General features: G+C 54.8%; 2 protein-coding genes and 1 long non-coding RNA gene across 4 annotated transcripts in view; 1 reads left to right on the forward strand and 2 right to left on the reverse strand.

Moving 5' to 3' along the window:
• Window positions 1–4,437, reverse strand: part of LOC114217413 (uncharacterized) — a 6,661-nt gene extending 2,224 nt beyond the window's left edge. The window contains exons 1-2 of the long non-coding RNA XR_003610981.2: window positions 4,324–4,437; window positions 3,026–3,112 (exon numbers count right to left, since the gene is read on the reverse strand). This is a non-coding gene — a long non-coding RNA (uncharacterized LOC114217413). The remainder of the gene's footprint in view (window positions 1–3,025; window positions 3,113–4,323) is intronic.
• On the forward strand, window positions 3,793–19,652 carry FHIP2B (FHF complex subunit HOOK interacting protein 2B). Of its 2 annotated transcripts, none has more exons than XM_088020985.1 (17): window positions 3,793–3,881; window positions 7,723–7,801; window positions 10,253–10,425; window positions 13,201–13,305; window positions 13,402–13,524; window positions 13,750–13,980; window positions 14,087–14,283; window positions 14,532–14,640; window positions 14,860–14,936; window positions 15,299–15,488; window positions 15,980–16,125; window positions 16,225–16,353; window positions 16,525–16,615; window positions 16,822–16,965; window positions 17,311–17,451; window positions 17,645–17,745; window positions 17,980–19,652. In XM_088020985.1, exons 1-17 carry the CDS (start codon window positions 3,837–3,839, stop codon window positions 18,116–18,118), a joined length of 2,220 nt encoding a protein of 739 aa, XP_087877111.1. In that variant the 5' UTR covers window positions 3,793–3,836; the 3' UTR covers window positions 18,119–19,652. The 2 variants fall into 2 exon arrangements, with proteins under 2 accessions (XP_087877111.1, XP_027970045.1); XM_028114244.2 differs by lacking the exon at window positions 3,793–3,881 and adding an exon at window positions 4,344–7,217.
• A 933-nt stretch (window positions 19,653–20,585) lies between these two features.
• Window positions 20,586–23,803, reverse strand: NUDT18 (nudix hydrolase 18). The gene is made up of 3 exons (XM_028114408.1): window positions 23,529–23,803; window positions 22,420–22,633; window positions 20,586–22,150 (listed from the first exon to the last, which is right to left on the reverse strand). The coding sequence occupies exons 1-3, from the start codon at window positions 23,688–23,690 to the stop codon at window positions 21,555–21,557; spliced, it is 972 nt and encodes a 323-aa protein (XP_027970209.1). The 5' UTR covers window positions 23,691–23,803; the 3' UTR covers window positions 20,586–21,554.
• Window positions 23,804–26,330: the final 2,527 nt, after the last annotated feature.

The raw sequence follows: 26,330 nt of genomic DNA on the forward strand, positions 1-26,330 counted from the left end.
GACAAAACCTTAAGAGAATCTCTCAGTGCCTCTTCCCACAAAACACACACACACACACACACACACACACACACACACACACACACACACACTCGTAGGCAGGCACATGCATGTTAACAGATGCAAAACCTTGGTGATCACTTAGTCCAAGGGTTTCCAAACCTTTTCAGTGGCAAACCTTTTTTAAAAAATTATATTTTATTATTAGTAATTGGAATACTTACAAGTTCAATTTTATAGCTAATTATGATGAAAATGAATGAGAACAAAGAAACTTTGATGACTAAAAAAATTTTAAGTCAAGATTTACATACAACAGTTGCCTCTTTATCGCATACAGGAGCTAATGCACTATTGTATTTGGCTGCACCGTATCAGGAAAATCCTGATCCACACAGATAAGTAGCTACAAAATTGTATGGCTTAAAAATGCACATAAATCCATTCACACTCCTCCCATGGAGCTAGTGCAGTGTCAATGTCCCCTCTTCTTGGAGCTGGGCTTAGTGACTTGCACATTTAAAAGTTCACCCAGCAATAGCCTTGGCCCTCATTTAAAGTGACAGGAGGAATGGCTTTATTCAAAGGTCTTCTCCCAAATGAGCTAATCTGGCAGACTTTAAATATAGCTGACCCCTGAACAACATAGGGGTTGTTCGAAAACAAAGTCAGAAATCCGTATATAACTTCTGACTGCCCCCAAATTTAACTATTAGCCTGTTCACCAGAAGCCTTACTAACATAAACAGTCGATTAACATGTTTCTTATGTTATATGCACTATATACTGTGTTCTTACAGTAAAGTAAGCTAGAGAAAATATTTTTTAAAGATTTATTTATTTATTTATTTGAGAGAGGGAGAGCACAAAAGCAGGGGGTGGAGCAGAGGGAAAGGGAAAGCAGACTCCCCACTGAGCAGGGAGCCTGATGCAGGACTTGATCCCAGGACCCCAGGATCATGACCCGAGCTGAAGGCAAGACTTTTAACCGACTGAGCCACCCAGGTGCCCCGAGAAAAGAAAATATGAAGAAAATCATAAGAGAAAGGGGCACCTGGCTGGCTCAGTTGGAAGAGCATGTGACACTTGATCCCGGAGTTGGGAGTTTGAGCCCCAAGTTGGGTGTAGAGTTTACTAAATAATAATAATATTAAACTTTGAAAATTTTTTTAAAAAAGAAAGAAAATCATAAGGGAGAGAAAATACAGTTAGAGTACTGTACTGTATTTATCTAAAAACCGCATGTATCAGCAGACCTAAGCAGTCCAAACCCATGTTGTTCAAGGGTCACCTGTACATCGGTGGGCTCTAACGCTTTTGGCATATAACACATATAAATGTGTCCACTGACTGTTATTAAAACTTTTAAGATAAAAATTTAAAAGTGAAGCCAAATGAAAGGTTATGGATTCCTGATGCACTCCCACTATCACCTAGAGTTCCTTGGGGAAAGCGGATTTAATCCATGCAGCTGCTTCCCTGAGGAAGCAGGTCCAGAAAAGCACAGCGCAAGACTGGACTCAGGTCTCCAGCTCTCCCAGTCACCTCTCCCGACACAAAACAGGCTCCTTACATTCTGGCCTAAAAGCCTCCTCCCGTTTCCCATAGGGCTCCTCACAGGGGCCCATTTGCAGATGGGTTATTTATTCTTTTTTTATTTTTTAAATTTTATTATGTTATGTTAATCACCATACATTACATCATTGGTTTTTAATGTGTTCCATGATTCATTGTTTGCCTATAACACCCAGTGCTCTATGCAGAACGTGCCCTCTTTAATACCCATCACCAGGCTAACCCATCCCCTCCCCTCTAGAACCCTATTTGTTTCTCAGTGTCCATAGTCTCTCATGGTTCATCTCCCCCTCTGATTTCCCCCCTTCATTTTTCCCTTCCTGCTATCTTCTTTTTTTTTTTTTAAACATATAATGTATTATTTGTTTCAGGGGTACAGGTCTGTGATTCAACAGTCTTACACAATTCACAGCGCTCACCATAGCACATACCCTCCCCAATGTCTATCACCCAGCCACCCCATCCCTCCCACCCCCCACCACTCCAGCAACCCTCAGTTTGTTTCCTGAGATTAAGAATTCCTCATATCAGTGAGGTCATATGATACATGTCTTTGTCTGATTGACTTACTTCGCTCAGCATAATACCCTCCAGTTCCATCCACGTCGTTGCAAATGGCACAGATGGGCTATTTAAAAACGTTTATTTTGGGGGCGCCTGGGTGGCTCAGTCCTTAAGCGTCTGCCTTCGGCTCAGGTCATGATCCCGGGGTCCTGGGATCGAGCCCCACATCAGGCTCCCTGCTCTGCGGGAAGCCTGCTTCTCCCTCTCCCACTTCCCCTGCTTGTGTTCCTTCTCTCACTGTCTCTCTCTGTCAAATAAATAAATAATCTTAAAAAAAAGGGGGGGAGACCCTCCTTTAAAAATAAATAAATAAACAAACAAACAAACAAACAAACATTTATTTTTCCCAAGCAGCTGTCAGAGAACTGAGATCCAAATGCCAGCCATGTCTGGGCTGGGCAGAATGCTGCCCCCACCCCTGGTGACTTAGGCCAGACTCCAGGCTCCACTCAGGGTACACAGCCACCTCTGGAGCTGTCTGCCTCTCCTGGGCCTCAGCCTGACCAGTGAATGGGCCCCAAAGGGCAGGCCTAGTGCAATGAAACGCCAAGACCCCACAGCTCTAGATCCTACAGCTTTGTGGTAGAGGCTACCCTCCTCTCTAGTGCCGCCCTTAATCCCTGACCCTCTCATCATATGTCAGTGGTCAGCAGAAATACATTTTGCACAGATACCAGCCCTCTCCTCAGGAAGATCTTTTCATTCCCGAGGGTTGGGAGTGTAGTAGTGGAGGCGGGAGGGGAAACTGGCTTTAAACTGGTGGGGCTGTTGCTCTGGACATTCCAGGAAATGTCCTGGACATTCCTGCTCTCCTTAAGGGTTCTGCCTATGTAATTCTTGGGCCCAACTTTCCGGGGCAGGAGGCCTCTTGACACAGGAGACCCACCTTCTGTTTCTTTCCTTGGCGCCTGCTAAGACAGCCCAGCCAGTTGTTACTTCCTCTGCAGGACATCTGGACCAGTGCTGTATCCCCCTAAAAGAACAAGCGACAAGTGAAATTAATTTTCATCATATACTTCATTTAACCCAATATATCTAATATGTTACAATTTCAACAGGTCATCAACATACATCATGAGTGAGCTATTTTACATTTTCTTTTTGTAGTAAGTCTTCAGAACCCGGGGTATACTTTACCCTCCGCACCTCTCAATTTGGACTAGCACGTTTGTTTCAGTGCTCCACAGCCACGTGCCAACAGGGGCTACTGTGTTGGACAGGGGGTTGGGGTAGGGGCGTCTAGAGACTTACAGGACCCACAAACCTTCCCATTCCTCGTGGAAGAAACTCCCGGTCCCACTCGTCCTTCTCGCTGCCACCTGGCTTCCCCCACGGGGCCGCGTGAACCTGCTTCTCCGCGGCGCCCCTCCGCTGCGGCGCCAGGCTCCAGGGCCACCCCCTTCTCCCCCCCCGACCCCACCGCCCCGCTCTCCCGGGCCGGGCCACGTCGGCGCCCGGCCTCCTTCCGCGGGCCTGGCCGGGCCGGGGCTGGGGGCGGTGGGCGGCCGGTGCGCCCAGCGGGCCGAGGCGGGGCGGACCAGGCGGGGCCCCGCCCCCTCGCCGCGCCTCCGGGGCCGCCCTCCGCCCGAGAGCTTCGCCGCCGCCGCCGCCGCCGCCACCGCCGCCGCCGCCGCCGCCGCCGCCGCCACCGCCACCGCCACCGCCGCCCGGGAGCGGAGCCGGGCCGGGCCGCCAACATGCTGAGCCGGCTCGGGGCGCTGCTGCAGGAGGCCGTGGGGGCGGTGAGGCCGGGGAGGCCCGGGCGCGCGGGGCTAGGCCGGAAGGGCGGGCGCGGGGCCGGAGGAGGAGCCGGCGGGCGGGCGGGCGGAGGGCGCGGGTCCGCCTCGGGGAAGGGACCCCCAACCAGGCCGCGGCGCCCTTTCCCGGGCCTCCCCTCTCCCCCGTCGCGACCCTCCCGCACAGCCCTTCCTGCTTCGCGTGGCCTCTTTCCCTGTCGCGCCTACTCCCAGCTCCTCTCCAGATCGCCCCAGCCCCTCACCCTTTTCCCCAAATGGCTTCCTGTTTATTTTTCCTGCTCCCCGTTCCCAGTTCGCTCCCAGTTCCCAAACTGTGCTGTGCTAGAGGGCTCCCTTGTCACCCAGTAGTTTCCTCCCCAAGGTCCCTTCCCCAGGCCCTTTGCCTTCCTCCCCCCCCCCCGCCCCCCGCTCCTCCCTTTCTGGTCACCTGGGCTGGAAAAATAGATGCCCCTTGCCTTCCTTCTGAGCCCCCAGGCAACCCCAAGACCTCCGTCAGGCGCGTGTGCTCTCAGCCTCCACTTGCGAAGTTCCGGCCCAGATTGGCCACGTCTCCAGGAAGCGTGTATATATACAGTCCAGGGGTGGGTGGGCGCCTGGCCCAGGGAACAGCCTGCTGCGGGGCACAGGGCGGTATCCAGAATGTTATCTCACACCACAGTGGCCCTGGCCAGAGTGACCTTGAGTCAGGAGAGGCCAGCAGTGGGGGGAATTGTGGCGGCCATATGAGGGAGAGTTTGTGTGTTTGCCATTATCTGTCGGGTTGAAGGCTGGTCAGAGGCCGGTTCACTACATTCAGCAAGATAAAAGTGCAGTTTAGATAGACTAGGCCGAATGCCTTCTGTTTAAAGTAACCTTGCCAAGAATCTGTCTGTAAAGTTAACAGTTCTTTTGTCCCAAAGTAGAGGTCTCTTCTAATTGATCAATTTAGTATATTCTGTCCGATTTGCTCAGAAGAAACAACCTGGTGTCCCATCTCCTTTCTCCCCCACACCCCCCATCCAAAACAGAGCTTATTAAAAATGAGAACAGTCTCAGCCTTATCAAACCTGTGAAGAAAGTGAAAAGCTCCTCCGACCTCTCCTTCACCTGTCCCCAGCCCTGCCCTTCCTAATGTCCAGGGCAGCCCACCTCGGGAGGGGTCCAGAATGATCTTGCCTTCCCTTCTTCCTTGTCTCCAATCAAAACAGCTGTCATCTTAGAAAGTGGTGTGACAAACCACTTCATACCTCTCAGGAAAGCTCCATACACAGGGTGGGAGAGGGGCCAGAGAGAGCCTTAGTCCTGAGAAGTGACTTTCTAATCCTTCCAGTGCAGGCATTTCAGCATCAGGGGCTGGAGGAGGGATTGGTGGTCAAGGGACGTATTTTTAGGCAGGTGATTTTTGGCCCGTGAGTATCAGATACATAGACAATGCCGTGGAAGTTTGGCTGGCCCCATGTAACTGTCAGGAGAGAAGGGAGCCCCTCTTTTCCCCCCACCCCCACATGGGGAGGCATAGGTCTTCGCCTGCCTGGGTCACCACGTTAAGACCCCAGCAGGTTGCTTGACTCCTTGTTAAGGAGGAAGAGTGCTCCTTCCTGCCCTCTTCTGACAAAATAGAATAGCAATCGTTAAGGGTTCTTTTAGAAAATATTCTTTATTATTATTAACAAAGATAATGAAGATTAGTAATTTAATAATTTCTCTTTAAAATAAATCATTTGGTACCATTTCTTTGGAGTTATAAGAGCTAATAGTAGATTGAGGTGAAGATGATCCCCTTGCTTTGTCCTGACAGTCTGTTTTGTTACAGTCTGTTTGCTACAGTCTGCTGCCGTCTGTGTTCTCCCGGGTCTCCTGTTCTTACTGGGTTGTTCGTTTTCAGCATAAGCCCAGCTTAAGGGTTCAGGAGACTACAAATGAATTTTGAGGCTAGATGAGAGCCCATCACCGCGCTGGAAGATGACTTATAGTGCCGGTCAAGGGTCGGAGGGCTTTCCTGAGACAAGGGACTATGGAAAGGATGTCTAAAGGAGTTTGCTGAGACGTTTAGTAAATACGAATGACTAGTCACTCGTGGCAGAGCTCTTTAGGGGCAGGCAGAGCTAGAAAACACAGAGCCCGAGCCGTCAGGGAGCTCACAGTCTAGTAGAAGAGAAGACTCTAATCCCACAATCACAGTCTCACACAGGACGTGGTAAGAGACAGTGGCCCCATGTGGACGGTGTGCTTGGAATGACCGTGGGAGGTACTGCTCCAGTAAGGGTCATGCCTCCCCCCCCCCCTCCAGCTAACCGTGAAAGAAGACAAGGTTGCCTGGGCAGCCAAGGGTTGAGGGGGAGAGTTTCAGGGCCTCTGATTCAGTGTTACTGCTTCTTCCTCCTGTCTTCATGGCCTTCTAACCGTTCTTCCTGCCTTCATCATCACAGAACTGTCAGCGGACTCTGCCTGAAACACTGCTTAGCAGACGTCCTTGACCTACCTCTGACTGCCTACAAAAACAATCCTGACCTGGTGACTCGATGTTCAGGGGCCCATACGCTCATCAATCCATCCTTGTCCCAGACACACTTTGCAGAGTTCCCTCCGCAGGAAACATCTTTCCTTCATCTCTAATTATTGACTTGGGACCGCATTCGTCACGTTTTAGTTTCAGGGTAACCTCAGTAAAGCCTTCTCTGTTCCAGTGCTCTTTTCCCATGGGCCATTTTCTACCTGTCCCACGTTCTCACACGACTTCCTACAGCTGAGTTACTCGGGGCGGTTTTCATATTCTGTTCTCCCTGGCACTGGGTCTCCGGCAGCCTTGTATTGCTTACAGCATCTGGCATGGTGTCTTGTACACAGGAGGCGCTCAAAAGATACTTCCTGAACGAATCAGGAGTAGACACTCAGTTCTGTGCTGCAGTGAAGTGTGAGGTTAGATGCATCCAGGAACTCTGGTGAGGCCTTTGCAGAACCGGTGGCCCTTAGCTGGACCTCACCAGTGACTGTTTGGATCTAGGCAAGTGTAGGGGGACACAGGGCCTCCTGGACAGAGGAGTGGCCTGAGCAAAGATGGAGAGGTAGAAATGAGCACCTGTGGTGAGGGACTATTTGATTATGCATTTTTCTCCTGTATACATTTACTCTGCAAGGAAAGAGAGTGACAGCTCTTTTTTTGAGTTTTCAGGGAAGCAGTTGTTATCGGTGTGGAGATGAAGAGATAACTTCTGGAAGAGGGGCAGGTTTGAGGCTTGCTCGTAGCAGAAATAGAATTCCCTGGGGCTGGAGGCTGTGCATCCCCAGCTCCTCTAGCAACCTGCAGCCTTGGACAAAAGATGCAAGCATGTTATATAATAAGTAAGGCACCTCATGAATCTTATGCTAACTACCTATCTGGCTGAACGAAGCCTTTCGATGACCTTGAACACAGATTTGTGCAGACTCTCGGACTGAGAGGGGCCCGAAAGCTTTGTCTTTGCCATGTTTTCCATGCGTATCATTTTGATTTTGTTGTTTTGGGGGCGCTCTCCTGTTTTCCTCTGTATCCCTCTACAGTAGCGTAACCACGTTGAGACGAACTGTTTCTGTGTCTGTCCCCCCGACCAACGTTCTTAGATCTTCCGGGCCAGGGACAGTGGAGTCATGACACATAGCAGGAGCACAGCGTCTCCAGGAGAGAGGGGGGCTGGGAGAGGTGCCAAGAGATTGTCCTGGAGAAAACGCCTTCGTGTTCCCTTTGAGAACCTGGATCACGGTGCCTCCTCCAGGGCCTGGCACTGACCCGACCCCTGGTAGACGGTTGACCGTCCGCTGTGATGAGTGACAGTGGCAGCCCCTCACGCTGAGTCTGCTCTCTCCACAGCGGGAGCCCAGCATTGACCTGCTGGAGGCCTTCGTGGAGCACTGGAAGGGCATCACGCACTACTACATTGAAAGTACAGGTGGGAGCCCTGCAGCCAGTGGGGAGGAAGGTGTGGGCCGCGTCCCCATGCCTGCAGAGATGCATGTGGCCTGGAGAAGGTGACGAGGGCTGCACAGGGGTTGAGAGTGGGAGCTGGCCCCACCCTGACCTTTTGGGAGAGGAACTGTGTGAGGTAGGAGTGGGGACATCACTGAGCTGACTGCAAGGCAGAGGCTGAGCTCCACTTGCCCCTCGCTTCCAGCGAGGCAGAGTGTCCAGGCCTGCAGTCCTCAGGGCCTGTGTCCAGGGCTTACTGATTAAAAGAAACGGAATCAAGTCCTCCTTTCCCTGAGCTAACTGTGAGGGCATTTCCCTTATAGAAATCTAAGGCAGGGAGATGACAAAAGCCAATGCCCATAACGTGCCTAGGTCCGTGTCCCCCAGCTGACACCCCAGACAGCAAGGCTTTGGGTAATCTGGGCCCAGCAGGATGACTCCCTAAGGGGTGGAATCGGATTGGCTGCTTTGTAGTCAGTATGTTGGTATTGGTGGATACACATTGGTTGCCAGGTAACGCTATCCGGCATCCCCGGCTTTCTACCTCCTGGTTCAGACTGGGGTTTGATTCCAGTCTACCCCTTTCCTGAAGACTTGATTTCCAGCCTGAGCCAGCCCAAAAAATTAAAAAGCAGTCTTTGGACACTTTGAGGGACCCCCCTAAATGTCCTTTTAGACCAGGTTTCCCAATCTTGGCATGGTTGACATTTGGGCTTGACCATTCTTTGTGGTGGAGGGCTTCTGGGGGCGCATGGTGGGGTGTTTAGCAGCAGCTCTGGTTTCCACTGTCCCCATTGCAATAAGTATAAATGTCTCTCCAAACATTGCCAAATGTTCCCGGGGGCAGAATTACCCCCAGTGGAGAACAATGGCTCTAAACTGAAGATCTTTTTTTCCTTTTTAGAGGTAATAATTGATGTTAACATTATATCATGTAACTTGGGTGTACAACATATTGATTCAATATATGGATATATTGTGAAGTGATGACCACAATAAGTCTAGTTAACATCCATCACCCTAACTAGTTGCCAATTTTTTCTTGTGATGACAACTTTTAAGATCTACTCTTAGCAATTTTCAGATATGCAATACATTAACTATAATCACTGTGCTGTATATAACATTCTCAGGACTTATTTATTTATGAGTTTTTATTTTTGTTTTTGTTTTGTTTTTTGTTTTTCAGAGAGGGAGGGGGACAGAGGGAGAGGGAAAGAGAGAGAATCTTAAGCAGGCTCCACACCCAGCACAGAGCCTAATGTGGGGCTTGCTCTCACAACTCTGAGATCATGACCTGAGTCGAAATCAAGAATCAGACACCCAACTGACTGAGTCACCCAGGCGCCCCGGGACTTACCTGCTTCTTACTTACTTACTTATTAAGATTTTATTTATTTATTTGACAGAGAGAGACACAGAGAGAAAGAGAACACAAGCAGGGGGAGCAGCAGAGGGAGAAGCAGGCTTCCCGCAGAGCAGGGAGCCCGATGTGGGGCTCCATCCCAGGACCCTGGGATCATGACCTGAGCTGAAGGCAGACACTTAACCAACTGAGCCACCCAGGAGCCCCAGGACTTATTTATTTTTTAATTGGAAGTTTGTACCTTTTAGACTGAAGGTCTCTTGACAGAGAGCCCCAATCTACCAGGATGTAGGAAAAGATCCAGAACTGACTTCAGGTCCACCTGGGGCTTCACCTGAAACCAGTCCATTAATTTCCAGAGCAGTCCCTAGACCATAGGCACAGGGATGGGTGAGGTGAACTGAGCCGTGTTGTTCAAAAACCAGTGCTTTCAAAACAAGCTAGAGGGTGCCCCAAGGCAGTCCCAAAGCCCCAAAACTTGCTTTATGCAAACTCTGTCTGAGACTCTCACCAAGAAAGCCCCAGCTTCTCCATCAAGACCTTTGCACAGCGGAGCAGTGTTGCCTCCGAACTCATGGTCATGCATGGATTTTTTTTCTCCTGTGTAAAAAAAATTGTTTCTCCTTTCTGCCTCCTGTGAGTGTAAAAAGGGACCGGAGGTTTACCTCTCCGGAAGCTGCTCCAAGACAGCTTCTAAATTCTATGACAGAGACCCCTGAGCCCCCAGCTTCTTGTTCGGGCCCAGAGCTGACCTGCAGCCTGAGCAGTATACCCTCCTGGACACCCCCGGGGTTAGGAGAAAAAATGATGCCGCCTCCCTCTGATAAAGCGCTAGAGTATGCACACATTCCCAGTCCGAGGGCTGTATCCTGGGCCTCATCCAAAAGGTCTTTTGTCTTTTTAAATATAGAGGCACCAACTGTAAATTTCCACTTCCTCTGGTCTTCGTTCGAAGCCAACTGTGAGCCGGGCCTTACTCCAGGTGTACCCTCAGTCTCCCTCCACCCCCTGGGCCCCAGGGGCTTGACCTCATCACCCCACTCACCCTTGTTTCCTGAATCTCATTAGATGAAAACACCCCCGCCAAGAAAACGGATATTCCCTGGCGGCTGAAGCAGATGCTGGACATCCTGGTGTATGAGGAGAGGCAGCAGACGGCAGCTGGTGAGGCCGGGCCCTGTCTGGAATACTTGCTGCAACACAAAATCCTGGAGACGCTGTGCACACTGGGCAAGGCCGAGGTGGGCACACCCCGGGGAGCCCCTGCGGCCCTGGCTCGTCCCTCTGTGTTCCTGTCCCGTTGTGTCATGGAAACGCTGCCGTTATTCAGTCAGGGTTCATTCAGCCAAAGGTGTGCTAAGAACCGGCCGTGTGCTAGGCAGGGGCCTCAGTGTGGCAGACCCAGCAGCTGTTAAAACAGATGAAAGTTCTAGTCAGAGAGAGTGGGTCACCAGGGGGGCCCACACGCAGTCTGTCCAACCATGACAGGTCATGGAGAACGGTGAAGCGGGACGGGGACCCAACAGTGTGGGCAGGCCGGTTTCAAAGGGTGCAGCTCATTTGATTGCAGTCCATGTGATGGTGCTTCACAAAGCTGGCATTTCTTACAAGTCGGAGGTTTGGGGCAACGGTGCACTGAGAGAGTCAGTTGGCGCCATGTTTCCAGCAGCATCTGGTCACTTCATGTCTCTGTGTCACATTTTGGTAATTCTTGGTAATATTTCCAACTTAGTGATGATATTCCTTACGGTGATAGGTGCTCAATGATCTTTGATGTTGCTATTATAATTGGGGGTACCACAAGTAATGCCCCTGTAAGACAGCTCCACTGACTAGCCCATCCCCGTCTTTCTCCCTCTCCTTGGGCCTCCCTACTCCCCGAGACACTACAATATTGAAATTCGGCCAACTAATACCCCTCCAGTGGCCTCCAAGTGTTCAAGTGAGGAAGAGTCACGCATCTCTCACTTTAAATCAAAAGCTAGAAATGATTAAGCTCAGTGAGGAAAGCTGAGATGGGCCAAAAGCAGGCCACATGACAAATAGTCAGCCAGGTCGAGAACGCAAAGGAAAAGTTGGAGGAAATTCAAAGTGCCTTCCGGTGAACGCGCGAACAGTAAGAAAGCAGAACAGCCTTATTGCGGCCGCGCCGAAGGTCTAATGGGTCGGCCTAGAAGAGCAAACGAGCCACGACGGTCCGTTAAGCCAAAGCCTGACCCTGAGCAAGGCGCTGACTCGCTTCGGTCGGGCGAAGGCTGAGAGCGGTGAGGAAGCTGCTCGGGGAACGTTGGAAGCTGGCAGAGGTGGGTCCGTGAGGTGTAAGGGAAGACGCCGCCCCTGTAACATCAGGGTGCGAGGGGAGGCGGCCAGCGCTGGGGTAGACGCTGCAGCCAGTTCTCCGGGAGACCCAGCGGGATAAGTGATGAAGGAGGCTACGCGGAGCAACAGGTTTCCAATGCGGATGAAACAGCCTCTATTGGCAGAAGACGCCAGCTAGGACCCTCAGCGGCCGGAGGGACGTCAGTGCCCGGCTGCAAAGCTTCCAAGGGTGGGCTCACTCTCTTGTCAGGGGCTGAGGCAGCTGGTGACTTGAAGTCGAGGCCAGCGCTCATTGACCATTCTGAAAATCCCAGGACCCTGGAGAGTTGTGTTCGCGCCACTCGGCCTGTGCTCTGTGAACGGAACAACAAAGCCTGGGTGACAGCACTTCGGATCACAACGTGGTTTCCTGAATATTTTAAGTGCACCGTTGAGACCTTGCGCTCCGAAAAAAATATTCTTGTCAAACCACGACTGCTCACTGACCATGCATCTGGTCACGCACGAGCTCTGATGGAGAAGTAGAACGAGACGATGGTTGTTTCCTGCTGACACGGCAGCCATGCTGCAGCCCGGCGAGCAAGGAGGCATTTGACCCTCAAGTCTTCTTATTTAGGAAATACATTTTGTAAGGTGGTGGCTGCCATAGATAGTGATTCTTCTGATGGATTTGGGCAAAGCAAATTGAAAAACCTTCTGGCAAAGATTCGCCATTCTAGGTGCCACGGAGAACATTCGTGATTCATGGGAAGATGTCAAAATATCAACATGAACAGGAGCTTGGAAGAATTCTATCTCAGCCTTCATGGATGACTCTGGCGGGTTCAAGACTTCAGAGGAGGAAGTGTGGGGGAGAGAGCGAGAGAACTAGAACAGGAAGTAGGGCCTGAAGATGGGACTGAATGGCCGCCATCTCGTGATCAAACTAACAGATGAGGAGTTGCCGCTCATGGATGAGCAAAGAAAGGGGTTGCTTGAGATGGAATCTACTCCTGGGGAAGATGCTGGGAAGATTGTTGAGATGGTAACAGATTTAGAGCATTGCATAAACTTAGTTGATAGAGAAGCGGCAGGTTGGAGAGGACTGACTCCGATTTTGCAAGAAGTTCTACTGTGAGTAAAATGCTATCGAACAGCATCGCAGTGATACAGAGAAATCGGAAGAGTCGATCAACATGGCCAACGTCACTGTTGTCTTATTTTAAGAAGTTGCCACAGCCATTCCCACCTTCAGCAACCACCACCCTGATCAGTCAGCAGCCACCAACAGCGAGGCAAGAGCCTCCACCAGCAAGAAGATTACAATTCGCTGAAAGCTCAGATGATGGTTGGCATTTTTTAGCAATATTATGAAATTAAGGTTATGTACATTGCTTTTTAGACAACGCAATTGCACAATTAATAGACTATAGTATAACATAAACATAGCTTTTGTATTCACTGGGAAGCCAAAAAATTAATTTGACTTGCTTTATTGCGATATTCACTTATCGCAGTATTTGCTTTATTGTGGTGGTCTGGAAGCAAACCTGTCTGTCTCGGAGGCGTGTCTGTAGTGAGGGAAGGAGGCTTGCAGAAAATGTGCTCTCTGAGCAGTGACCGAGGGAGGATGGTTGCTGTGGCCCCGGGGGCGGGGAGCATTCCAGGCAGTGGGCAGGCTCCATCTTCTGACGGGCACTCTGTTCCTTGACACTCAGTACCCCCCAGGGATGCGACAGCAGGTATTCCAGTTCTTCAGCAAGGTTCTGGCCCAGGTGCAGCACCCCCTCCTGCATTACCTCAACGTCCACAGGCCTGTGCAGGTGAGGGGCCAGGAGAACAAGGGGTGTCTGAGGGTCAAGCCCTCTCTCTTCTCTGCTACCCCGTTCTTCTCTGTTTCTAATTTGCTTCCCTTCTAGAAGCTTCTCCGACTTGGTGGGACAGTTCCTGGATCCCAAACAGAAAAGGAGGAGGTACAGTTCACCACCGTCCTCTGCTCCAAGATCCAACAGGACCCAGCCCTGCTCACCTACATCCTGGAAGTGAGCACCTCTGTGAGGGACAGGAGCGGGAGGGCCCTGACCCCAGGGCAGGCCCCTAAGGCCCTTCTGAGGAAGCAGAGGGTGGAGCAGGTACTCAGGCACCTAGGCGGCTTTCCCTCCAGCCCTATGCCGAGGCCCTGACAGCCAACACATCCTGCATTCCCAAGGGGGCATTGTGGGGAATGGTGTGCACCATGACATGGCTTCACCCGACCTTCTTTGCAGGGTAAAAAGATTGTCAGTAGGAAGAAGTCATCCAAAGAACCCACCACCCTGCCTAGAGAGGCAGCCAGCATCCAAGGCAAGGACCATCCCCGCAGCAAGGCTCCTGACACGAGTCCCTGCGGGGCCCGGGCCTTGAGCACGCAGCTGCCTGCCGAGAGGGAGGAGGAGCTGGATGGAGCGGCTGGGGAAAGCAACCTCATCACCTCCCTGATCGGGTTGTGCAAGAGCAAGGTGCTTGCTGCCGAGACAGAGTGGGCAGGGATGAGGAGGGCAAATTGCCGGGAGGGGATCTGGGGGTTCAGATGTATGTCCCTGAAGTCATACCCCTATCCCCTAGAAAGGTCGGGTGGCTCTGAAGGCCCAGGAGAACCTGCTGCTCCTGGTAAGTGTGGCTTCGCCTGCAGCCGCCACCTACCTGGTACAGAGCAGTCCTTGTTGCCCTGCTGTGGTCGAGCACCTCTGCCACCTGTACCAGTCCGTGCCCCCCTTCCTGGACCCGGCCGACATTGCTGCACTAGAGGGCGTCAGCTGGAGGTAGGCGCTTGACCCAGGAAGCTGGCCTACATCTTCAGTGGCGAGAAGCCCTCCCTGTCCTCTGGTTTTCTAGGAGGGATGGGGACCCCTGCTGGCCACCCTCTTGCTGAGGGCACAGCCTATCCTCAAGGGCTTTCCCCCCTTGCTCCCCCGCCCCGCACCAGCAACAGAGGTTGCAGAGAGAAGGGGCCCAGATTCTGGAACATCCCTGAGGCAGGCCTCACAGCTCCTCCCTTGCTCCCCCTCAGGTTGCCCAGTGCCCCATCTGATGAGGCTTCCTTCCCTGGCAAGGACGCCTTGGCTGCCTTTTTGGGCTGGTTTGATTACTGTGACCACCTCATCACAGAGGCACACATGGTGAGCCAGGGCTGCAACAGGGCTCTCTGGGGGGGTGCCCTGCGGTTGACTCCACTCCCTTCCCTGTGTCCACCTTGAGGACCAAGTGGGTGTCTCAGGAGCTAGGCAGGGCCCCCGGGCTGCCTATTGCGTTAAACGCTGTGCAAGGACACGGTTGCTTCTCGATGGAAAACTGTCATGGAGGTAAAACATGCTTAAGACATGTTCTTTGGCACCTAGGTGGTTGCAGACGCCTTGGCAAAGGCTGTGGCTGAGAAGTTATTCATGGAGATTCTGCAGCCCCACCTCCTGCATGTGTAAGTCTATGTCCTGTTCCCTTGGGCATGGCCGTGGTTGGGCCCAGTTGCTCACCCCACCAAGTCCCTTCCTGTCCCTAAGGCCAGGGATCTCCTTGGCCAGAGTTAGTGGGTCTGTGGGCTCCATGGTTAATGTTTGCCGGGCCTGGCCCCCTGACACACATGTGGCTCAGAGCCACATGGGCTGACTCCAGGACCTCGGGAGGGCTAGGGAGCAAGCAGAGAAATACCAGGGAAGGCACAAGGAAACCAGGAAAGGGTCCTGTCACCCCCACGTTCGTTCACTCCTGGCTCCCTCTCTGCTCTCCCCTCTCCACCTGGCTCTCAGCCCCCAGGCCTGGCTCAGTGCTCTCTCTCTGTAGTTCTGAGCAGAGCGTCCTGACCTCCACCGCCTTGCTCACGGCCATGCTGCGTCAGCTCCGCTCTCCTGCCCTGCTGCGAGAGGCTGTGGCTTTCCTCCTGGGCACAGACCCACAGGCTGCAGCCCCCGACGATGGCCCCCGCACTCTGTGCGCTCACCTCATCGGGCACTGCGACCACCTCTCTGACGAGGTGAGGGGGTGGGCGTTGTCCTTCTGGCTCCCACCGACCCCTGCCCAAGGGGGTCCCCTGACTGCTCCTCCCGCTTGCACAAACTCACCAGGTGGTACTGCCTTTGAGGCATTGAAATGCATACCCCCAAAAACAGTGACTGCTTTTGTCACACGGTGATTTTCTGTGATCAGATGCTTGCCATGTGACTTGATGTGTTCCAAACCTATTTCATATTCACTTGGCTTGTTTGAGGCTTACAGCTACTCTGAGCTAGGTGAGGCCGCTATTCCCGTTTCTCAGCCATGGAAACTGAGACACAGAAAAGCCAGTTGGCTCACTTGATAACATACATCAAATTGGTAACAGAACCAGGACTGGGCAGACTTTCGGCTCCCAGCCCAGCACCCACCCACTCCCCCCAAAACCTGGCACCTGCTCTTTTCTTATCTGAGTGAGCAATTCCCAGGGACCCCTAGAAACCAGGGTCCTGCTGACCCTTTCTTACCCAGATCAGCATCACCACCCTGCGGCTATTCGAGGAGCTGCTCCAGAAGCCGCACGAGCAGGTCATCCGCAGCCTGGTCCTGTGCAACCTGGAGGGCCGCCATTATGTGGCCCGGGGCTCACCCGAGCCCGAGAGCTATGAGGACACCCTGTAAGTGAAACCCTGCGCCTCTGGGAGGCCTCAGGCTGCTGGGACCCACCACAGCCCCCCGTACCCCCGCACTTGCTCATTCATTCATTGGTGCCACAGAGATCTGGAGGAAGACCCTTACTTCACAGACGGCTTCCTCAACTCCAGCTTTCACCCCTCAGCAAAGCCTCCCCCAGCCCCTGCCACCAACTCAGATGGCAAAACAGCAGTGACCGAGATTGTCAACAGGTAGGGAGCCGTCTGGAAACCTAAGCCACTTGAGGTTTGTTCCGTCTTTGGCTCTAGCCCTGAGGGAGGCGCAGCCCAGGAGGGAGTGTTGCCTCGGGGCTGGAGATGGAGTGGGGAGGAACTAGGGCAGCCCAGGCAGTGCCCCTCCACACCTAGGGTCTTGTCTCTCAGTTTCCTCTGCCTGGTTCCTGAGGAAGCCAAGACCTCGGCTTTCCTAGAGGAGACCGGATATGACACGTACGTCCACGATGCTTATGGACTGGTGAGTGTTGAGGCCTCTGCCAACACCCACTTCTTGTCCCTCAAAGCCAGGGCGTTGATAGACTCCACCTTCTCCTTCTGTGATCTGCCCCAGGCGCTCCCTGCTCCGGCCCAGAGCCTGAGTCCATCTTTCCTCTGTGGTTCCCGCGGTCTGCGGGTGCCTCCTGACCACTGGGCCCACCTCCTCAGCTCTCACTCCTGTTTCAGTTCCAGGAGTGCAGCTCCCGAGTTGCCCCTTGGGGCTGGCCCCTGGGCCCCACACCCCTGGACCCCCATGAGCCCGAACGGCCTTTCTTTGAGGGTCACTTCCTCCGAATGCTGTTTGACCGCATGTCCCGGATTTTGGAACAGGTAGCCAACAGGACTGGGCCCTGGCTACAGGGTTGAGGGCCCACGGGAGAACTCCAGGCAGGTGCCCGGGGTGGGGGGTGGGGGTTGAGTCCTCTTTGGTTCTTCAGCTCCATATCCCCCTCCCCCACCCCTCCCACTTCTCCAGGCAGGAAGCCCCATCTTGCCTCTGCTCCACACGCCCTAACATGTTCTGGCCCTCAGCCCCAGGGAATCCGTGACACACACACATCACGTGAGACTCCCACCCCCGCACACGTTCACACTGGCCAGGCGCCTTGCTGGGGGAGTGCCAAAATGCTCACCGCCCCCTGTCAACCCTTGGCTTGTCCACTGTGCTCCCTACAGCCGTACAGCCTGAACCTGCAGGTGACCTCAGTGCTGTCCCGGCTGGCCCTCTTCCCCCACCCCCTTATCCACGAGTACCTCCTGGATCCCTACATCAACCTGGCCCCTGGCTGCAGGAGTCTGTTCTCTGTGCTCGTCAGGGTAAGAATGCCGGAGCCCAGGGCTGTGTGCCTGTGGGGTGGCAGGAAGAGAGGGGATCAGGAGGGGGCTGGGGGCCGCAGGAGTGGGCACTCTGGACAGCCCCACCCCTCCTCCGCGGTGCTACAGCAGAGCTAGGGGACCCTTCATGAGTGTCACTGGCCCCCACCTCAGCCGTGTCTCATTCCCGCTCTAGGTGATCGGGGACTTGATGCAGAGAATTCAGAGGGTACCCCAGTTCCCGGGCAAATTGCTCCTGGTGCGCAAGCAGCTGATGGGTCAGGTCCCTGGGGAGCAGTAAGTAACCGAGGGAAATGGGTGCCCAAGCATGGACCCTAGGGTGGGAAGGCAGACTGCCCAAGGATAGTGGGAGGGGCACAGGCTTGGGGGGGAAGAGGGCCCATTGCTGAGCTCGGTCTTCACTCAGAGATGTCTGCCACTGGAATGTGCCTCATGGACACTGGGATGTCATACTGGCCACACTCCCACCGCCTCCCAGCCATGACCCCCCCCCCATGCTGTCTCCCTCAGGCTGGACCACCAGACTCTCCTCCAGGGCGTGGTGGTTCTTGAGGAATTCTGCAAGGAACTGGCTGCCATCGCTTTCGTCAAGTTCCCCCCACATGGTCCTCACCTGCACCTCTCCTCTCCCCGAGAAGGGCACGTCTGAGCCAGGAACAGGACAGGAGGGGAGACTTCTGTCCATACCTCTGCCCAAGAGCTGCCTCGCACCTGGCACTGCCGCCACCTCCTGCCTCCCAGGTTGGGGGCTTGGTTCCATCTCTACCTCCCAGGCACCTCTGCCTCTGAGGAGGCCTGGGCTTCCACTCCCAGGTTAACTCAAGAAGATCGTGGCCTGTCAGTCACACGAGACTGGGTTCAGGGAGTGGGTCTCCAAGGTACCAGAAGCCAAGGAGCAAAAGAGATGGCCTCCCAGACAGCATGGTGTCCTCGGGGCCTTCTCGGGGGAGCTGGGTAATTGCCAGGTGAGCACCCAGACCCAGACCCTCACATGTCCTGTGCCCGTTACCCGAGTCGACAGGCCATTCGTGGCCGGGGCCAAGACCTGTGGCTCAGTTCCAGGGGCACAGAGGGGAGTGAGTGATGGTTCTGAGGCTGGTCAGGACCGCAGGCCAGAGACACAGGGGCACAGGAGCCCCGTCTCTGTCACGCTAGGTACCACAGACACTGCTAAGACTTGACATTTTCTCTCCTGCCTTCTTGGCTTAACCCATGGCAAAGGGGCAGTGGATAGCCGGGGAAGCCCACTCTTCTGCCCAGCCCTCCTGGAGACTGTTGCAAAATTCCCAACCGCCTCATGGCAAATATCCAAAGCATGCTCCGCGCCCAGGCGGGGGCAGCTGCTAATGAGAGCCTTGGTTTAACTGCAGCCAGGGCGGGAGAGGCCTTGGGAAGTTGGGGGCTGGGTGCCAGGCTCCGGCTCCAGCTGCTTTCTCTCTGGCGCCTCTGAACCCGTCCCGGCAGGTCCTCAACACCTGGGCAGAGGGGCTCAGAGACTGGGGGGAGGCCGAGCCTGGCCCTCAGCTTTCCACCCAGCCTGCAGTGCTCTCGATGGCATACTCTTCCGGGGGAGCCAGGGAGCTCAGGACAGACGAGGCCAGGATGCCCACCTGACCCCAAGCCCCCAGGGCCCGGCAGGGAGGCGCTGGGGCCCAGGCAGCCGGTTGTAGTGTTGTTCTCCCTGCATGCCCTTCACGGCTGGGGCTGCCACCCCACCCGGCCTGAATCTGTCTCAACCTGCAGGAACACACAGGTGGCGCCAGGCATTACCTCACAGCAGGACTGCAGTTGCTGGCTTCGCTCCTGGGCAAGGAGGAGCAGGCCAGAGCCCCTTTCGCTTCCTTTTCCTGCCTATGCCGCTTCTAGAAGCTGGCCGCAGGTTGCCAGGAGGTGACATGGAAGAGGAGAAACTCAGTGACCTCTCCCTCTCCTGCGTTCCTCCAAGCTGGGGAGGATGTAACCGCCGCTCTGAAGGACACCGTGCATGTGCATGCATGCGTGTGTGCGCACGTGGGTGCTGGCGCGGGACCGGAGAGCAGAGCTCACAGGGCAAATTGAACTCTTCGAGTCAGAAAAACGTTTGAGCGTCTGGGAGTCACAGAGACTCCCCTCCTCCATCCCCTTCAGCATTCACACTGCATCCCCCCGAGACAACACAGCAATAAATGGTTTGGTTGCGTGGACACAGCGGCCCTGTTCGCCACTCTTCATGTCCTCCTGCGCAGGACTCCACTGCTCATTCAGGCCCATCTTCCTCCCCAAGAAAGACACGTTCCTTTTCCAGCACTGGAGTGGAGGGAGGTGGTGTCCGGGTGGGCGGGGGGGGGGGGCGGCTGGCGACGGTGGTGGTAAATAGAGACAGGCTCCGGCAGCGCACATCTGATGTTCCTCAGCGCCTGCCAGGAACCACGCTCCTTCTTGGCCAAGCAACACTTTCTGCCCAGCTTACCTACAGCTGAGAGCCAGCTAGCCTTGGAGACACTGGGAGAGAACGGGCCATCTGGAGCATCTGTGTGCAAGTCTCATTTTGGGGTGTTTATGTTTTGAGTTGTATGAATGCTTTAGTGGACCTCCTATTTTAAAAACCTGTCCCTAGATGTGTGTGTGTGGGGATGCTCTCAGGGAGGTAGCTGAGTGAACTCCAGGACAAAGCAAGTTGAAAACTCGGACAGGGCTGATGAGTGGCTCTTACCTCTTACCATGTCACAATCACTGGGTTTGCTTTTTACAATACCTGTGGAATCGGTGTCTCTGGGGGTGGGCCCAGAGTTGTTTTTAAAGCTCTCCAGGTGATTCTAATGGGCAGGGTCGAAAACTACTCTAGGCTAAATAAAGTGGGAGCAAAGATTGCCCTTCGACAGGGATGTGGACTGGCGGGTCCCTCAGACACTGAGAGAAATGAACCAAAGTGAAAGGGTTTGATTCCATCATGTGGGAGATGTTTGTTCCTCAGACGGCACAAGAGGATTCCTACCACAGCTTAAGGCCAGAAAGACAAGATGGCAGCCAAGAGAGGATGGGAAAGGGGGGCATCAGTGTCAGAGTGAAGTTACCTCAGAAGGGAAGCCTAGTCAAGTGTCCCCTTGCTCAGAACCAGAGATCTGTATTACACGCAGTGATCAGCACACGATATATTTTCTTTGTTCACTTCCTGTGGTTTTCCCTTAAGTTTTAGTAAAGTTCTTTTTTAAAACAATAATTTTTATCATGATTCTGCTGGGCTGAGGGGAAAGGAATAAAGGGTTTTGGTCTGGCTTGGGCTGAAGTTGTAGAAAGGCAGAGACAGGAGCCTGGAGGCCAGCAGAGTGATGCAGGGAGGGAACAGGGAAGCTCAAGGAGGCAGGACCAGCTTCTACTTTACAGCTCCTTGCCCACCTGAAGCTTCTGGTGTTCTCACTGCTCAAACCCCAGAGGGGATGTGGACACATCCTGCCCTGGCAGGCAAGAGAAAGAGAGCCCCAGTGGACCACAGAGGCTATGGTGGACAGCAGGAAGCCTGCCCACCCCAGTCACCTGCAGTCTGGGACACAAGCTTGCTATCTGGGAAGACCTGGTGGCTGTGGTGGGACAAGGGGAGGAGCTTCTTTCTTGATGCAGTTCCCCCTTCCTGCTCACTTCCTCCCCACAGAGACATGTAGGCAGGAAGGCAAAGCAAATGCCACCTATTTACTCAGCAAGGGGCCCACTCCCTTGGAATGACCTCCCCCAGCAACCCAAGTCCGTATTCTAAGTGCCTGAGAATCGGGATGTAGGCCTTTACTGAGGCAAGCATGGAAAATGACGAGTAGATGCCCTCTCAGGTTCAGAAAGTTCTCACATCCCCATAGGGAGTAGTGCCCTCATCGTGCCCACAGGGCAATTAGATCCTTGAGCTCTGAGCTCCTTGTTTGGTTAAAGGCACTGTCCTGGTGCAATGCAGGGACCTGTTCCACAGAGAAGGAAATTACCCTGAGAACTAGGAGAATCACCTCCTAATGCAACAAGACCCGACTGCCAACCTCCTGCCTCCCTCAGAGGAAGGCAGAGCCGCGGTGGGGGAGGAGAGGGCCCAGGAGCCTGGCTCCTTGCACAACGATGGCACCTTCCTATCTGTTGACTGGGACAACAGATGATTCCTGAAGTCTCTGTAAGAGCTGGCTTTGTAGATCTTCCTCCATCACCTTCCACCAAAAAAAGTTCTCACCCCGAACCTTTGGGGGCTCACTCTGCATACCTGGGTTCCGAAAAGCCACAGTCACCAGCACATTCAAGCAGACGCCATCTGCATGGTCTTTGCCCAGGTGTTGCAGTCCAAGCAACCCCTTGGTCTCCACTGCCAAGTGGTGCAGGCTCAGACACTCCTGTAGCAGCCGCAGGATGGCCATCTTGATGCCACCCCTTTGCTCCATGGGAGTGAAGCCGCAGGCAGTGATGGGCAAGTGAGGCATCCCTACTGTGCCCACCAACACCCACACTGTCTGGACACTGGTAAAGGTGGCCACGAGTCGCTGGCAGACCAGACTACAGGGAAGCTCCTGGGGCAGAATAAGAGGGTGCCTGGCTTGCTGGCGGTACTGGGCGGCTAGCTCTACCAGGTGCAGAATGTCCTGGGCTCGCAGTGGAGTGGGCAGGGAGGTTCGTGGGTACCAGCCAGCCTGCAGGGACTCCGCATCCGCCTCCTTGGAAGTCTTGAGATTTCCACCTGGAGGGGATGTCGAGGATGGGGTGGGGGAAAGGGTGTCTGTTGAGAGAAGTGCTGGGTCTGGCAGATTAAACGGCCACCCAGGCATTCTAGCCCTGACCTACACCAGGGTTGGGGTTGGTAGGGGTTGGTAGGGGCTGGGAGTCAAATCCACAGGCTGGAGATGCCAGGCTTGTACCAGACAGACTAGGGGCTCATCTCACTAGAGGACAAGCTGGGGGAAAGGTGTCAGCTGCCCCTGCCAAACACTGCCACCAGGTGGGCCATACCTGTGGCTCGAGCGAGGAACACAAAGCGGATCCAGGAGGGGCCGCGCTCCTCCACAGACAGCAATGTCAGAGGCTCACAGTGCAGCCCGGCCTCCTCCTTCACCTCCCGCTGCAGTGCCTCCACGATGGTCTCCCCAGGCTCCATTCTCCCCGCGGGTAGGTACCAAGACCCACGGCACTCTTTCTTGGCCTCCTGGATCAGTAGCACCTCATCCTGAGGGGAGAGAGAGGAGCTTCGCTGGGAATCTTCCCTTGCCCTGGGGTTAGAGCCTATCTCAAATACAGTCACCCAACACCCCCTTACTGGTGCACACCTCAAGCTGATAAGCTCTCCAGGGAGCTGGCCCTTGTGTTCCTGGGGGCCGCAGCTGTCTCACGCTGCAATTTATCCCTCTTTGCATTCAGACTTCCATTTCAGAAAGGGGCTAAGATTCCTGGGAGCTGTTTCAGGGGCTAGGGATTAGGCCCCACGGTGAGGTTTGCCATGTGTCTTGCACTGACTCCTGTCTACATGCCACATGTGTCTATGTGTATCGCTCACCTCCCCTGGTGATTTACAAACCGCTTGTGCCACGGGCCTCACACTGGGGCCTAGGCTTCGCAACACTCCCCACCCCCATACAACTCCTACCTCTGGCCCTGGCCCCTTCTAGCCAGTGTTGCAGCAACTTGCACCAGGATCAGCACGAAAAGAGCACCACACAGTGGGACAGAAGGTCTGATATAAGCGCAGGTCGTGCCATTACTGTCCACGGGGCTCAGAGGAGGTCTCTGAGGCACTGGGCAGATCTTTGAGCCCACTAGCGGCAGGCACTGTGCTAGATTCTGGGGAAAGAGGAATACGACAGGCCTCTTCTCAACACACTGAGGCCTAGCGGGAGGAAATAAGCAGGCTCCCGGGCCTCAGATTCCTCCTCAGTATAGAGGGACAGTCTCAGGGCTGGGCCGCACAAGGCTCAGATGTTAAGTGTGAGTGAGAGTGCTTTGCAAAACTGGGAGGCACCACACACCAAGAAGTGGCGGCTGCTGCCGGCAGGTCCTCTGTCCCCACCGGGGCTGGCTGCGCGCTGCGGAGGGCCGGGCGCCGGGCCCAGCGGGCGGACGCTCACCTGCTCGTTGAGGAACACGGCCAGCACCACGTAGCAGACGTTCTTCCGCAGCCGCACGGGCGCCCCGGGCTCCCCGGCCGGCACCGAGTCGCAGCTGTGCACATTCAGCCCCTGGCCCCCCAACACCGCCGCCAGCGCCCCCGCCAGGCCCTCCGATGCCATCGGGTCCCCTGGGAGGCGGCAAACGGGCCCCCGCAGACCGACCGCGCCGGGCAAGGTGGGACACCGGTGAGACAGCGGTCCGCCGCCGTCGCCCCCTCCCCCTGCCGACTCGGGCCAGGCGCACTCGCGAACGCGGAAGCGCCGGCGAGCCCTGTCCGCTGATAGGCTACGCGTCACCGCGGCCTGCCCGGATTGGCTGGCTCGCGTCGGTCATGGCGGGGGCGGGCCCAGTCCGTGAGCGGGCTAGGAGCCGGGCCTGGGAGGTGGTGGCCGCGACCGGCTTCTGCTTCTCTCTCAGTTATCCGACGCCCCGCCTCCGGACATTTCTAGCCACCAGCCTCGCTAGCTCCTCCAGCAAGCACTTGTCGGCGCGGGTTCCGACGATGACGTCATCCTGCCTGCGGGCTGCGGAGCGCCACTGTGGCCCGCGACGATGACGTCACGACAAGCCAGATGACATCACGGAGGCCCCGGGGCCGTGGCTGGGACCTACTGTTCAACTTTGGTCATACACCTACCATGGCATTGCCCAAATCGATCACTTCCCAAATAACTTTTCTTCACTAAAAATGTACAGCATGTCACCGTGGCAGGGGGAACATTAGCTCCTGCCTTGGGGAGGTGGACATAGACATATAATAAAAAGTCAACTGAGGGTTATAAGCCAAGTGGCTTGGGTAAGAGGTGTGACAGGTGCTCAGAGAAGAGAGGGAGTGGGGCTGGGATGGTCAAGGTGTGGCTGGCCATGGGAGGGGGAGATTTGGGGCAGAAAGAGCCTCCATCGGTGTACTGGCCCCTTGCCCACTGCATTTCCCACGCAGTTTTAGGGCCCTCTCCACTGAAGACTGAGAGCCCTGCTAGGGCAGGGACCAGGTCCTGCTCCTTCATCTTTGTTCTCCCCCACAACCAGCTCACACGACCTGGTAGCCTGGCGCTTTGAGAGCAGGGTGTGGGTTGTTTTGGCGAGTTCCTACTTCTCTCCCAGACTGACCTTTCCTCCTCAGAGTTTCCTTTAACCTACTCTCAGGACAGGAAGGCAGAGCCAGCTGGAGTGAAACTGTGAAGCCAGCCAAGTCTGGGCTCCCCATCCCCAGTTGAGTTTCCCCTTGCCCTCCTGCCAGCTTTGTGCACCTTCCTTTTAGGAAGGTGTAGACAAGGGGCACCTGCGTGACTCAATCGTTAGGCGTCTGCCTTCGGCTCGGGTCATGATCTCAGGGTCCCGGGATCAAGCCCCACGTCGGGCTCCCTGCTCGGCGGGAAGCCTGCTTCTCCCTCTCCCACTCCCCCTGCTTGTGTTCCCTCTCTTGCTGTGTCTCTCTGTGTCAAGTAAATAAAAATAAAAATCTTAAAAAAAAAAAAAAAGAAGGTGTAGACCAAGCATTGGACTTGGAACCAGATGCCCAGCCACAGCTCACTGGCTGGTTCTGTGCTCCTGGAGGAGTTGTGGGCCTCAGTTTCCTCATCTGTAGACTAGGCTCATAATAGCCCTTCCTCCACAGGGTTGTTGGGGAGGTGAGACATCACAGGAGGAGCTCTGTAGACTGTCCAGTGCAGGTCACCGTGACCAGGCAGCCCAGCCCTGGGGGGGGGGGGGGCGGGGAGCCCTCCTGGCCACAGCACTTGTTGCTGCCTTGCAAAGGCCCACTGTCATGAAAAATGCCTACAGGACCGCCACACAACTATACTCTCAGGAATTCCAGCCACACCAGACTGGCCTCCTTAGGCCCCTCTCCCATAGGGAATTGACTGCAAGTTCCCTGGGGGCAGGGCCCTGTGTTAGGTGGTGGGGCATCCCTGTCGGGCCCACAAGCTTTTGAGGCACTTGCTGACCACTGCTGACCGCAGCCCTATCCAAGACCCCTCTCCTCCCGAACTCTGGAACTCACGCCCGGAGAGTCGGGCCCCAGGGACTGCAAAGCACCTTGTCAACATATTTGCTGTGGTGTGTGTGTGTGTCCACACATCGGTTTTCACATCTGTGAAGTGGGGACAGCGTTGGTCCCAGACTCCTTTCTGCCTCCCAGGGGTGATTTGAGAGAGAATGAGGTCATGTCTGGCAGGGCTGTGAGAGCCTCAGAGGCAGCCTAAGATAAACACCAGACTGCCTGGAAGAGCAGACTGCAGCAAACCACCGCCCCACTTCCCCATTATCACTGGGAAAAGCTCTCCTCCCCTGTTAAGTGGACCTAATCACCCCTGTGGTGAGGAGCACCCAAGGCAACAGGAAAGCCCCTTGTAAACTGAGAAGGGCTGCACAGGCAGAGGGCCCTCAAGACAGTGTACCTGGCCCTTTCAGGAGTGCCGAGGGAAACAAGAGAAAGTAGACTTTCTCAAGGCAGCGGGTGGAAGACAGCACACACCACACTGAGACAGCAGATCCCCAAGACCCACAGGAAGAGCTGAGGGAGGAAAGGGGGCTGAGGGAGAAGCATCCAGAACCAGAAACAGAGAAAGTTCTCTGTTAAAGTTTGCTCTGCATCCCCCGTTCCCAGAGAGGGTGGAGCACCAGCTGGTGGGGGCGGCTGCGCAGCATGGTGGACAAGAGCGGCCAAACTGGTAGATGTCCTAGTACGGTACTCCCAGCACCCACGGGAGCAAAACCGGAGGCAGCCATTTCCGAGCTTGTGGACGCACATGCGC

This window comes from Eumetopias jubatus, unplaced genomic scaffold (genome assembly GCF_037043125.1).
Source record: "Eumetopias jubatus isolate StellerSeaLion01/CBP00866 unplaced genomic scaffold, mEumJub1_p1.0 scaffold_2, whole genome shotgun sequence".
Classification (NCBI taxonomy): Eukaryota; Metazoa; Chordata; class Mammalia; order Carnivora; family Otariidae; genus Eumetopias; species Eumetopias jubatus.